We start from the raw sequence: 14,891 nt of genomic DNA, 5'->3' as shown, positions 1-14,891 counted from the left end.
TCCCCATATGGTTATTATCATTTCCATTATGAACGGCGCCCCACCTTGCCGACTCTCAACCTGTACAGTGTACAGTTCCCTAGCAACAGCAAAACAAACAGACAGCCACGACGGAGCTCGACGATGTCAAATGTGAACGCTGGCGCCTGGAGGGGATAAAGTCTAACGAATACTGGGATGGGATTCAAACTGTTCTTGGCAATAAGGTCAGAATGTTCTCTGAATGAATACAAAACTATTCACATCATGGCTCCCTGCGACTGTGGGTGTAAGGACTTTATGGAAGTGGTACCTCGTAAAAAACAGAGCATCTGTCCTCTTTTTTTTTCTAGCAAACCGCTCGCCTACTGTCTGCGTCCGTCTCTTGGAGATTTGCTGTGGCAAGCACATCAAAGTGGATGGCTCCTCTCCACTCAGCCCAGGAGCACTAAACAGACTATTTTCTTCCCCTTTCCTTTGGTCTCTCAGATCTCTCCTACTCCGAGTCTCCCTTCCACTTCGCTATCACATTCCCACCATCCTCCCTCCCTCCACCACGCCAAAGCCCTATTTGACCCCAGCCTTTTAATTAGTCTCTCAGGTGCTAGGCCACTCTAGCGCTGTCAATTCCCACTGTCTTCCCTGTCCTTACTCATAAAGGCTCTCTGATGCCTCTAATGCAAAATGCCACAGAACCCAGACCCCTAAACAGAACTAGCATCTGACATTGAATGACATTCACATCCACCCACTACACCCAACTGATGCAATTTCCTCCCCTGATTGTGAAAACACTGAATGGCAAAAAAGGCATTTGTGAGCCAGTACTTTAACATCTGATACACAAATGGATGAGTCACAAGCATAAAAAGAGAAAAGAAGAGAGGGAGAGAGAGAGACAGACAGAGAGAGAGAGAGCGCCAGGGCGAACTCCATTTAATAATGTTTGAGGCAGCAACATAAAACACATGTATTGGTCCATGCTGGGCTCTGTCTGGGTTTAAGGCAAATAGAGTGTGCTCTGTCTGGAGTGTCATATGACCCCCCCCCGCCAGCCTCGAGCGCCTACTATCCTAGGCATTTGTGTACCCCTGAAAGGTTTAAGCAACATGGGGCACTGGGGGCACCATGCCTTCTCTGCTGTGCACACAGCAGGAGCCAGAGGAGGGCCCAGCGTTTAAAGCTAGACTCTTTCTCAGCTAAACACATATCGGCGTTGTCTCGAGACTCTCCTCCTGAACAGAGAGACGCAAAATCACAGCCCTTCTTTCGTCACTGATTTCTTTTCACAAAAGTTTGCGGCTGTGAGGGTAAGCGTACGTGCGTCTCTACGTGTTTATAGGTGTGTATTCCTACTGTGTGCGATATGAACATCCATATGAATCCGAGTATGAGCACGTGCGTTAATACAGCATGAGAGTTCATCTGAAGCAACGTGTGTCTGCGCGTGTGTGATATGTGCACTCACTGTGACAGAGAGAGCGGGGAGCCATGCGAGAGAGAGACGACAGGCATCCCCGTTTGGGAAGATTAGAGGAGCTGTGTGCACAGAGGCAGCGCTGCATGCGCTGGCGGGCACTTTGGCTGTCTTAAATAAATCATAGGGTTTTACTGATGATGTGTCAGTCCCACAGAGTCAATAAGCTTGTTGTGGGTCCCGCTGGCTCCCCGGCAATCTGCTCTGCTTTGCTCTGGGTACGCCTGCCCCAGCCGCCTGATCACAGCCGCATGAAACGCAGCCAGCCTGGCCCAAATTGAGTCAACGGTGGTGCGCATGAACGCCTCGTAAAAAAAATAAGAAAAGAGACGTTTGAAACGCATTAGAAAACAGGAAAAACACAAACGCACGCAGTTACTGGATAGAACAAACATGATGGAAATCCTCACGCATTTTTGCATTGTGTAAAAGTCCTTTTTGTGGAAGGTCCTTGTGCTGTATGGATATAAAGCGTCACACATTCGGACGACTACGCGGACGCTGGTTAGCACAGTGTCATGGCTGGGATGCTAGCGTTAGCCAGTCGTGGATTAGCTAGCTAAAACTGTTTCTACCTGGTTGGGCTGCTAACGTTAGCCGTTATCTTCCTTAGCCTTCTTAGCTGGTTAACACAGTGTCTGGCTGCACCGCTTAGCCATAGCATAACATTAGCCATAGCATAACATTAGCCATAGCTTGTTAGCATAGTGCTTGGCCCGGCCTGGACGTTAGCATTAGCTGTTAGCCTTTGGCTCCCACAGGGGTGGTTAGTGCACAGAGGTCCAGGGGGAGGGAGAGGGGTCAGCTCTGGGTGAGCTGCTGTATGGGTCAAGGACCTGGTGCACTCTCTGTCCCTCTGACGGCAGCTATATGGGGCACGGGCCATCAGGCATCCCACCAGGCATCACTCTGCACTCCAAGCGTCGCCCTGGGTTAGATGAGGGACGTGGTTCCTGGAAGAGGAGAGAGGGGGAAAAGTGGCAATTAAGGGTCAAAATTCATTTTTAGAACACAAGCAGAATGGCCAGTACTCAATGTGGGTCTTCAGCAGGCTAATGGGTTTTTGATCGGGCTAGTAAACTTTACATACCCTGCTTCTTCTATCTGCTGGAAGAAGACTCACTACCTTGATGTGCACAAGTAAATGGTTGTATCTGTGGCGTGTCTGTCTCAGGTCTGTAGGGTCAGAGACTCACCAGGTTCTGAAGGAAAGACGTTTCTCAGCTGCTCTATGACCTCCTGCAGTTGCTGCACTGTGTCATGATCCTCATCTCCATCTCCTGTCACACACAGCATCACACGGAGAGAGATGAGGGACAACAGACTCATTCCAATGTTGTTATGGCCCACTAAATGAACAAATAAATATTTTAAAGTCAATAATCCAGCAGGAATCGCTTGGAACTTGCAACCCACCAGTGGGACCGAGCCTGATTGCTGTCTCTGTTCATTTGGCAAATTACAGGAATGGCACGGAGTGGAATGTTAGCTAAAAGGACTGGTACCCAGACTAGACAGGACCTAATATTCGGGAACATTTGCCTTAGTAGCTCACCTGCTGCCTCTGTGTCTGTGGTCTCTCTACTGGGTCCGTCCCCCTGACGGCCTCCCCCTGACACCGGAGATGACAAGGACGAAGGTTCCGACCCATTGGCCTCCGAATCGTCTTTGGGCTGGTGGAAAGTAAATAGTGTCATCAATCACCACAAAATTCCCATCGACAGCTACTTCGGAAAAACACAAACGTTATTGGAATGTGTTGGTTGGGGTTGAAGGACACAGTAAACATGTAGACGCACTAAATAAGTCAAAGTGTTCCAGGGAAACTGAAGGCTGCGTTGGCTGGGGATTCAGACCTAGTTGTACAACGAACAAAGGAAAATCTACTTTCTACGGAGATGAAATCAGAACGGTTGACACTGACAGTTGACTGCCCACACCCACTCCACCACTTCATATTGGAACAATAGACTGAAGGAAATAAAGAATCTACGCGCATGAACATTTCTTAAGAAGGGATTGAAAGGCATTATATGATATGAGAGGTTCATGGAAGTGTTGAGAAAGTTCAAATCTACAGCTTTAGAATTCTTGGTACTCAGTCCCGCTGTTCCCAATCCCATTCCCCTCTTTCCACTAAATGAACCATCTCTCCAGTCTCTCTTTCATTCTCCTCTCTCTATCCCCAATTTCCAAGTATTTTCACCTGAGGAAAGGCCTTTCTGTCACTCTCTCTTTCTCGCTCTCCTTCTACTGCAGCAGTACAAATTATCTTTCCATTCCTTCCTCCCCCTCTCTCTATTCCCCATTCACACATTCATATTCTCCTACAGCAGTGTCCTATTTTCTCTCAGTCCAGCCATTCTCTTTGTTCCCCTTTTTTGCTTCCTTTTATCGTCCTGCTTCTTAATCCCTCTTGAGTCTATCCCCCTCTTTCTTTCTCTCCTTACCGTAGGTATTTCCCTCAGTCTCTCATCAGCTCCCCTCCCTTTCTGTCTCTGTACCTGCAGTTTTAAGCCCTTATAGTTGTTCTCTACCTCACCCCCCTCGCCTCTTTTCTAAGCCATATTTTTTATTTCTTTCTTTCCCTTCTCTTTCTTTCCACTTTCCTTTCCCCTTCCTCCCTCCCTACCTGCAGCAGTAACTCTCGTAGCCTGTGCAGCTGGGACTCCAGTTGTTTGTTGTGGTCCTCCAGGATCTGCATGCGTGTCTCCAGGCGAGTCTTGTGCTGCCGGAGGACCCTTGCCTCGGCCAGGAGCTCCTCGTCCTGCTGGCCCTCCGTGGGAGATCCCGGAACACCCTCACCTCCCTCCGTCAGCTGGGGCGCCGCCGCCGCCTCCTCATGCCTCCACTTCAGCCGCCGCCACTCCCCCTGCAGCACCCTGGGGAATGGGAGAGAGGACAGAGACATCAGCAGACAGCATTTTAAAGAGCTGGGAGTTTTCACTGACACACACACTGTCCACAATAGGCTATGATAGTAAATGGTGTGAGCGCCGTAGTGCGTATAACTCAATGACTTTATTTCCACTGTATAGCACATTTCTAAAAGATCATTAATTTCAAAGTGGTTTACAAATATAATTATAAAAGGAACGAAAGATAACACAAAACGTTTTCTATACAAATATACATTTAAGATAGACGAGAATCTTTTTTTTGAGACAAATTCAAAAAGTAAAACAGTAAAATAACAGTGGACATGAGAATACAGTGAAAAACGTATAAATAAATGAAGATGGCACTATGGCTAAGACAAGCTAAAGCACCGTAGTTAAAAGTGCAGCTAAAAAAGTATGTTTTCACCTTTTTCTTAATATTGTCTACCATTTCTGAGGCCCTCAGATCCTCTGGCAGGCTGTTCCAAAGGCCAGCATCACAGTGACTAAAGGCAGGGCCGGTTCCTGGCATGCAGTGCATTCGGAAAGTATTCAGACCCCTTGACTTTTTTCACATTTTGTTACGTTACAGCCTTATTCAAAAATTGAGTAAGTACATTTTTTTCTCATCAATCTACACACAATACCCCATAATGGCAAAGCAAAGACAGGTTTTTAGCAATGTTTGCAAATGTATAAATGAAAAAAATACAGAAATATCACATTTACATGAGTATTCAGACCCTTTACCCAGTACTTTGTTGAAGCACCTTTGGCAGTGATTACAGCCTCGAGTCTTCTTTGGTATGGCACTACAAGCTTGGCACACCTGTATTTGGGGAGTTTCTCCCATTCTTCTCTGCAGATCCTCTAAATCTCTGTCAGGTTGGATGGGGAGTGTCCCTGCACAGCTATCGGGTTCAAGTCTTGTCTCTGGCTGGGCCACTCAAGGACTCAGAGACTTGTCCCGAAGCCACTCCTGCGTTGTCTTGGCTGTGTGCTTAGGGTTGTTGTCCTGTTGGAAGGTGAACCTTCGCCCCAGTCTGAGGTCCTGAGTGCTCTGGAGCAGGCTTTCATCAAGGATTTCTCTGTACTTTGCTCCGTTCATCTTTCCCTCAATCCTAACTTCTCTCAGTTCCTGCCGCTGAAAAACAGCAGGATGCTGCCAAAACAGCAGGATGCTGCCACCACCATGCTTCACCGTAGGGATGGTGCCAGGTTTCCTCCAGATGTGACGCTTGGCATTCAGGCCAAAGAATTCAATCTTGGTTTCATCAGACCAGAGAATGTTGTGTCTCATGTCTGAGAGTCCTTTAAATGCCCTTTGGCAAACTTCAAGTGGGCTGTCATGTGCCTTTTACTGATGAGTGGCTTCCGTCTGGCCACTCTACCATAAAGGCCTGATTGGTGGAGTGCTGCAGAGCTGGTTGTCCTTCTGGAAGGTTTCCCATCTCCACAGAGGAACTCTGGAGCTCTGTCAGAGTGACCATCAGGTTCTTGGTCACATCTTTGACCAAGGCCCTTCTCCCCCCATTTCTCAGTTTGGCTGGGTAGCCAGCTCTAGGAAGAGTCTTGGTGGTTCCAAACTCAGATCATATTAACATGGCATAAGTCAATACAACATGTGTCGAACTGCAGGAAATTAGCTTTAAAACTGCAAAAATGTTTTGTTACAAACTTACAAAGTTCTTGCTGCCCCATGGCAAAATGTGTAGAATTGCAGGAAATGAACTTTAAAACAAAGCATTTTCTTTCCACTGTCAAGAGGAGGCCATTAAAACATTTTGCAGCGAGGTGGCAAACTATTAAGTGCACTACTTTTGACCAGAGTACTTTTTTATTTTGATTTCGCCTTTATTTAGCCAGGTAGGCTAGTTGAGAACAAGTTCTCATTTACAACTGCGACCTGGCCAAGATAAAGCATAGCAGTGTGAACAGACAACAACACAGAGTTACACATGGAGTAAACAATTAACAAGTCAATAACACAGTAGAAAAAAAGAAAAGAAAGAGTCTATGTACATTGTGTGCAAAAGGCATGAGGAGGTAGGCGAATAATTACAATGGGTGGCAGGTAGTCTAGCGCTTAAGACTGTTGGGCTAGTAACCGAAAGGTTGCTGGTTGAAATCCCTGAGCCCCCTAAGAGAACAATCTTGAGCAAGGCTCTTAACCCTATTTGCTCCTGTATATCTGCTAAATGACTGAGGGTCCCACCAACCAAAACTAACTCAGGGCTGACTAAAGGCCTCGTCAAACACCGGTGCCAGAGGATCTAAGGGACTGACCGGGCACATATCCTAAATGCATATGATACATGTGTTCAGGTGCAAAAGACCACATAGTGCTTTAAAAAATATATAAAGCATCTGTAAAACTAACAGGCAAACAATGAAGGGACTTTAAAATAGGTGTTATGTGTGTAGTCTTAGTTAGCACAGGTGCTGCTGCATTCTCAATTAATAGGCTGTTGGCCAATGTTTTTCTTGGTAAGACCAGACATGAGACCATCGTAGTAACCAAGCCTGGTAGTAATAAAAACCTGCATTAGTCTCTCAGTGTTGGCCTGGCAGAGAAACTGACGCACTTTGGCAATATTAGGTAGATGATCAAATCTAAGTTTATTGGTCGCTTACACAATTCTGATAAGAAAACTGATTTGGTCACATTTCGGAGTCTAAAATCACACCTAGGTGTTTAGCCAGGTGGGTTTTATATCTAATGTTCACTGTCTGTGTGCTGATCATGCGAACTGACTAGTGACATAGTCAGGAAAAATTATCACTCTGAACATATGAAAACAGAAACGTAATCGAGTTGAACCGTTGATCAGGATTAACTTGTGTTTTACATAAAGACGAGTCCTGTGCATGCATCGTTTACCACAGCTCATAATTCATTTCTGTCTGTACGGAAACAGAATTCCTATGTCTCTATAACATTTGTGACGACCCTTCCACTCTGTCTGCCGAATTCTTTCTCTTTGCTCTTGTTCTCCTTATTAGGATGTCGGTGGGCGGCACGGGAGGGTCGTCAGCGAAATGGGACACACCTGGGCCCGGGTGTGTCCTGGAGATAAATTCCCCCATTCATTGGGGAGACTCTCTCCACGCAGACACACTGCTGAATTTTGGTTGTGGCATTTTTTTGTGTGGCTGTTTTGTTTGTTTGCATTATCACATCTGTGAACGCAACCACTCACACTACTGACTACACACACCATTGTTACTTGTTTACAGTTTACTTTAGTTAATAAATATATTTGTGTTATTCCATGATCTCCACGTTGTTTCCCTTTCTGTTGCGAGCTACGAGTCGGTTCGCGACACATTTCGCACAGACAATAAAGATCACTTTTCTGAGCACTGAAATTGTGCGCGGGAATCTTTTTTATTCTTATTTTCCTGACAATTTTCACAGAGGAAAGAAGGTTGAGGCATGGGATGACGGTACTAATTCTACCACATATTCATGAGCTACACACTCATGACTTCCACAATGAGTCTGATTTTGGTCGTCAGGTCCAGATTCTGACATATCACATGGGGTCCTATAAGCCAATCAGAATAAAGGAAGACAGCTGCAGTGCTAACTGAGGAGTACACAGGATATACCTCATCATAACAATACAGAAATAATACCAAACTAGGTTAAAGTTTCAGACATCAGCTGTGTGTATATATGTTACTAATCTAGCTTTATTAACCTATTATTCATCGGTGACAAACGGAGATTAAACAAATGTGTGTGTGTGTGTGTGTGTTGGCCCGAAGGTCAGGGGCACGTAGAAAAGACAAAATAGAATAAATCCGATGAATCATACCTTTTAAAGTTGCCTCTGGTATCAAATGAAGTGTATGGGAAAAGCATTATTCGCTCTCATTTCAACTTTTACTTCGAGGTCTTACGGGTACTGAAGTAACACAGAATCCTATTTGGCCACGAGGATCCAATTGATGTGTTCCAAAGCCATTTCTTTCCCATCACACTCATGCATCATACAGTAGTAGTATACTCTGTTCACTATACAATCACCCTAACGATGGTGTAGTTCTCACATTGGGTGTATGAAGCATGGATAATTGATTAGGATGGCCATGGTAGTGACCCTGTACGGTTGTAAGAGCTAAAGTTTGGAAGTCCTACAGGTACTAAGACAAAACAGTTCTACACCTTAATGGTTCTAAGACCAAAAGGTTCTATGTTATAAAAGTTAAGACAAAAATGTTCTACACCTTAAAGGTTCTAAGACCAAACGGTTCTATGTTCTAAAAGTTAAGACAAAAAGGTTCTATACCTTAAAGGTTCTAAGACCAATAGTTCTAAAGGTTCTAGGATAAAATATTTCTAAAACCAAAAAGGGCTCTATTTTCTCACCGGTTCTCGTTCTCCAGGCGGGCCAGCGTTCTCTGCAGCTCGTCCTTGTCCTGACAGTCCAGGTGGGCCAGCAGCATCTGCTGTCCGCTGGGGGAGTCCTGGTCCAGGGTACCGGGGCTGGAGTGACGCAGGAGGTACTGATCTTCATCCCTGAGTCCCCCACATGACACAGCACAGGAGACACTCAGCACACTGAGCCACAACCCTGCCACCAGCAGCACAGCACAGCAAATAGCCACAGCACAGGACAGGACAGTGTACAGCCACAAACAAGACAGCACAGGACAGGACAGAGCAGCACATCAGCACAGACAGCACAGCAGAAGCAAAGTGCAACAGACACATTGGTATGGTGGAGCAGTACTGACACAAAATGACACAGACACACAGACAGCAACAGACACACGGACAGCAACAGCACCACAGGCAGGATAGACGCACATCAGCTCAAACACAGACAGTCTTAAATTCTGAGGACAAGTGGCCACATAGACAGACATGACATAGACAGACATGCAGAAATAAAGGACACTAATGACGCCAGAGCATAGCCAGACATACTGCAGCACTGGGCAGCAAGCTAACAGAGTGACATGAGAACGAGGGGACTCAGCACACACAAAGAGCAGCAGTAGAGACAGGACACAGAGACAGAAGACAGGAGACAGAGCAGTAGCCCTACTGACAAGAACAAAGTACAGAAACACTTGGAACAAACATAGCCACAGTGTCACAGTGATAAACCAGACACACAGAGCAAATAGCTTGCAGACAAACAGCACACTGAACAACTATACAAACAGCCATGTTGACACATCAAATAGGCAGCTTCACAGACCATGTCAATGCCCTCCCTATCTCGCAAATACACACGTGCACATACAGACACATATACACAGGCATGAACGCACACACTGACACACACACACACACACACACTCACACACACACACACACACACACACACACACACACACACACACACACACAAATGCACCCACACATGTACACTGATATGAATACACACACTGACATGGACCTATGCACACACAATGCACATAAACACAAACACACCCTCGCTCTCTTTCTCTCGACACTAAAAACACACACAGTAAACCCTTTGATGGAGGCCACTACACCTTGGTGGTAAAATTCATTTTGTTATAGCAGTGCTCATAATGAAAACACCCACGCACGCACACACACACACACACACGCCTCACCCCCAAAACACTCTCTGTCTCAGCCAAAGCCTTTGATCAGGGCCAACACCTGTGTCCAGTCAGTTTATATGATTCCTTAGTGAGGGGCTCACCTTATTGACTCCACCATTCACATCAAAGCTACTCCCCCTCTCCCCTCCTTTTCGCTCTGCCAGCCTCTGGCTCTTAACATCATGTTCTGTAGTATTTCAATGGGCCTCCCTCTCTCCCGTGCAGCCGCCCTTTGTATTGGGTCTTTTATGATGAAGGGGGAGTGTGTGCACGGCCTCGGCCATGGGTCCTTTCATAAACTTGGTGATTATTTTATGTGACTGACCAGCCTTCCCTGAATGTGTGTGTGCACACTCGGGGTATACATAAACACTTGGCTGAAATGAAAGGGTTCAGTGTGTGGGGGAAGTGGGAGTGTACTCACAGACTCTCATCAGGCGACAGGCTATCTGTGAAGAAGGAACAATTCTGGTTCTCCATTTCCGCCAACCTGGACAACAGGAAAACACACACACACAGAGAGAGAGAGAGAAAATAGGTAGGTACTCTTATTTATTTATCCGTTATTTTACAAGGTAAGTTGACTGAGAACACATTCTCATTTGCAGCAACGACCTGGGGAATAGTTACAGGGGAGAGGAGGGGGATGAATGAGCCAATTGTAAACTGGGGATTATTAGGTGACCGTGATGGTTTGAGGGCCAGATTGGGAATTTAGCCAGGACACCGGGGTTAACACCCCTACTCTTACGATAAGTGCCATGGGATCTTTAATGACCTCAGAGAGTTAGGACACCTGTTTAACGTCCTATCCGAAAGACGGCACCCTACACAGGGCAATACCTCGGGGCATTGGGATATTTCTTTAGACCAGAGGAAAGAGTGCCTCCTACTGGCCCTCCAACACAACTTCCAGCAGCATCTGGTCTCCCATCCAGGAACTGACCAGGACCAACCCTGCTTAGCTTCAGAAGCAAGCCAGCAGTGGTATGCAGGGTAGTATGCTGCTGGCATACTCTAGTAAAAAGAGGTCAAGAGCAACAGATTGACAGATTGAATTTATTTTATAAAGAAGAGGGGGTTTCATTCCAAGAAGAGCTATTCAGTATAGTACTGTATTGTAGTGTTTCAGGACCAAGGACAGCGAGTCTAGGTTTTCAGCCCTGCTGCAGTGACTGTTGTTTTTCAGTGCCATGGACAGCTACCCCACTGCACTTCTCTTTCTACTGCCTTACAGTGTAGTTGAGAAGTTTGGCAGATAAGCACCATGGACAGCTACCACACTGCTACAGACTGTTATCAGAGACAGAAGAGGGAGCAAGACACCCCAATCGCTGTTTTTTTTCTTTGGGTTTAATGAAAGTCAATGAACTAAGTACACCAAACCCAGCTGCTATTCCATTTGTGTTTATGGGGGAGACACCCATTTAAGTAAACCAGAACTGACCATTTTTTTACAATGGTAAATGGCCAGAGCGAACTATCTTCATTTATCCACCATCTGTGCTGTTATACTCCTCCCCTATTACCAGAATCAGCTTAATTCACCAAATACATTTGCATGTACAGGAATTTGATCTGGCAGCTGACTAGGCAGAACTTAGCTTTTAGCGACACCTCACTCTCTCAGCAGTGGGAACGGCCTTCTGAGGGAGCTGCCAGGATACTGTGTTGGAACCACCAGCCATGTACAACCTCTGCCAGAGACACTAATGAAATGTGTCTCATGCTACTCAGGCTCCAGGCCCCCCACAACACCTGGCCCTTTATCCATCCACTCTGACCGTGGCTAGACCTGGCCCTTTATCCATCCACTCTGACCGTGGCCAGACCTGGCCCTTTATCCATCCACTCTGACCGTGGCCAGACCTGGCCCTTTATCCATCCACTCTGACCGTGGCCAGACCTGGCCCTTTATCCATCCACTCTGACCGTGACCAGACCTGGCCCTTCATCCATCCACTCTGACCGTGGCCAGACCTGGCCCTTCATCCATCCACTCTGACCGTGGCCAGACCTGGCCCTTCATCCATCCACTCTGACCGTGGCCAGACCTGGCCCTTCATCCATCCACTCTGACCGTGGCCAGACCTGGCCCTTCATCCATCCACTCTGACCGTGGCCAGACCTGGCCCTTCATCCATCCACTCTAACCGTGGCCAGACCTGGCCCTTTATCCATCCACTCTAACCGTGGCCAGACCTGGCCCTTTATCCATCCACTCTAACCGTGTCCAGACCTGGCCCTTTATCCATCCACTCTGACCGTGGCCAGACCTGGCCCTTCATCCATCCACTCTGACCGTGGCCAGACCTGGCCCTTCATCCATCCACTCTGACTGTGGCCAGACCTGGCCCTTTATCCATCCACTCTGACCGTGGCCAGACCACGCCCTTCATCCATCCACTCTGACCGTGGCCAGACCTGGCCCTTTATCCATCCACTCTGACCGTGGCAAGACCTGGCCCTTTATCCATCCACTCTGACCGTGGCCAGACCTTGGTCCTATGGCTAACAGACATTCATTTAACCACTCTCACTGTGGCCAGATCTGTCCCCTTAATTCAATCAGTTAGGCCATTAATCAAATGGTTGTTACAGGACCGGAAGGCAGGGTAGAGAGGAGAGGGAGCCTCACCCCAGTATTCTATGTGAGAACTGTAGACTTGGCCCCAGTCCTCAAGACAGTATTGATGATGTGGGAATTTGAGAGTTAATTCCTATGAGTCCCACACTCTTAGAAAAAAAAGTACAACCCTTTTTGGTTCCAGGTATAACCCCTTACAACAAACACACACACACAAGGGTTCTACATGGAACCCAAAAGGGTTCTACTTGGAACCAAAAGGGTTCTACTTGGAACCAAAAGGGTTCTACTTGGAACCAAAAGGGTTCTACTTGGAACCAAAAGGGTTCTACCTGGAACCAAAAAGGGATCTTCAAAGGGTTATGTTATGAGGACAGCAGAATAACCCTTTTAGGTTCTAGATAGCACCTTGAGCTAGCTTCCTCCCTCCCTCCCTCCCTCCGAGTCTGTACTAATGACAAAAGGAGAGCTCTCCACTAGCACCTTGGTGTGTGACACACCAGCAAATCTGGATCCAACCCAAAACATCAAATACCCACAATCCTCCTCTGGGACATCATATTCTTACACTGGATTAACATGTACACCCCCTCATATGACTGAGTAGAGACAGACACTCTGTTCTTCTGCTGTGATGTCAGCCTCAGGGACCTTTTAATGTACGTAGTTGCCTGGCATGGTTCTGACAGCCAGGCGTTTGCAGTACTATGGGAATAAATATATATAGTCCCTCATTTGAAGTGTTTTTCAAGAGGGAGAGAGCGAGAGCAAGCGAGAGAGAGAGAGAGAGAGAGAGAGAGAGAGAGAGCAAGAGAGTGTGTGTACTGGAGCCAATTTTGCATGAAGCAAAGTACAGATTGAATGGCATCTGTGCAATGTACATTATTAAAATAATCAGCTTTTTCTCATTTAGCGAGCTCTCAGATCATGTTGGAATATAGTTCAAGTTAAACTGTCCTCTGATAGGCTTTCAGAATCCAGTTCAGAGTCCTCTATGGTTGATAGAATTGTGAGGAGCTCAAGATGTTTAAGAACTGTAAAATGGCACACTACATCCAAAGTACATAAAAAGAGATAGAAACTGTAAAGCCAGCATAAAGCTACAAAGATACAACATCATCTCTGTCTTAACAGCAACTTCAGGAACACTGAGACTTCTTTGGCAAATCTGCAAGCCAACAAATTAAGACATATAGGCATATCTCACTTAAGCAAATTGCACTGCTCCCTGCCCATTTCTCAATTTCTGTTTATCTATCAGTGAAGTTTTGTGGGTCTTCAGCTTGAGCCAAGGAGTTGTGCCAACTAAATGATTCTAATTGGCAGGAGAAGACTAATAAACGTGAGGGGACTTTGGAACAGAAGCAATTAATACAAGTCTATGGAAATAATGAATTTGAACGAGTGGGAGAGAAAAGAGTGACAACAATGACTTAAATAAACAGTGAAAAAGACTGAAAGGGAACAAATTTGGAGAGAGAGAATAGAAGATATCCTGTGTGTGTCTCCTCTGTCTTGAATAGTGGCAAGGTGTGGAGCAATGCTGCCTCAGGTAAGGAGCACTCTCACATACAACACACACACACAAGAAGGTGATCTGTGTCCTGTCTCTCTCTCGCTCTCTGCAGTGATCTATGTCCTGCTCTGCTGTGGGCATGACTGCCCTGGGCGAGGGACCCCTCTGCCATGCCCTGGCTGTGCCCTCTCCGTAACCCTGTCAGACAGACTGCTGATCCGCCTCCGCATCCTCCAGGTGACCAATGGACCCAGCGGAGTGCCACACTGCCCTACCATGCCGCCGGGCATCCACAACCAGGAGACCCCTGCTCACCCCAGACCAAACACACGGCACTCATGCCCTTTTCAGTGTGTGTGAGTGAATGAGCGAGAGCTAGAGTGAGAGAAAGAAAGAAAGAAAGAAACGAAGAAAGGAAGAAAGAAAGAAGGAAAGGGAGAGAGAGGATACCCGGAAGGCACAACAGTCTCAACTCAGGTCGAAGGTCAGACCAAGATGGATATCTCAATCAACTTGTGGAGAGAGAACTGGGGAGTGCCAGGAGAAAGAAAGGAGGGAAGATCTGGAGTAAGCAGAGTTAGGTAAGGAAAGACGGGGGGGGTCATTATTTTTGGTGTGTGTGTGTGTGTGTGTATATAACACCCTACCTGCTAGCAAAGTGCTCGATTCTGCTGTGTGTGTCTGCATGGGGTAGCTTGGGAGAGGAGCACGGCCTGGTCAAACACAGAAAAACATCATTAATACCTCTATTACTGGTACTCCCTAGTGTGTGTGTGTGTGTGACTTGCAAGCCAGATGTGGCCTTTAAACCAGGAGTTTCAAACCAATGTATTGAGGTAAAATTACTCAGCCCTCAAAATAAGG

At 46.6% G+C, this 14,891-nt stretch overlaps 1 protein-coding gene across 2 annotated transcripts in view; it reads right to left on the bottom strand.

Moving 5' to 3' along the window:
• Positions 1-1,004: 1,004 nt before the first annotated feature.
• LOC110504439 (dystrophin-related protein 2) overlaps positions 1,005-14,891 on the bottom strand; it is a 225,489-nt gene continuing 211,602 nt past the window's right edge. Inside the window, exons 19-25 of one of the 2 annotated variants that reach the window (XM_036969700.1) lie at positions 14,675-14,740; positions 10,349-10,414; positions 8,711-8,860; positions 4,089-4,338; positions 3,012-3,129; positions 2,653-2,736; positions 1,005-2,409 (exon numbers count right to left, since the gene is read on the bottom strand). In XM_036969700.1, the coding sequence (XP_036825595.1) occupies positions 2,390-2,409; positions 2,653-2,736; positions 3,012-3,129; positions 4,089-4,338; positions 8,711-8,860; positions 10,349-10,414; positions 14,675-14,740 (754 nt within the window). In that variant the 3' untranslated portion in view covers positions 1,005-2,389. Of the gene's footprint in view, positions 2,410-2,652; positions 2,806-3,011; positions 3,130-4,088; positions 4,339-8,710; positions 8,861-10,348; positions 10,415-14,674; positions 14,741-14,891 lie in introns of both variants that reach the window. The other variant, XM_036969699.1, reaches the window with a different exon arrangement.

The sequence above is a fragment of the Oncorhynchus mykiss genome, chromosome 31, assembly GCF_013265735.2.
Source record: "Oncorhynchus mykiss isolate Arlee chromosome 31, USDA_OmykA_1.1, whole genome shotgun sequence".
Classification (NCBI taxonomy): domain Eukaryota; kingdom Metazoa; phylum Chordata; class Actinopteri; order Salmoniformes; family Salmonidae; genus Oncorhynchus; species Oncorhynchus mykiss.
Note: the sequence above shows the minus strand (reverse complement) of the source record. Positions and strands in the feature narration are given on the sequence as shown.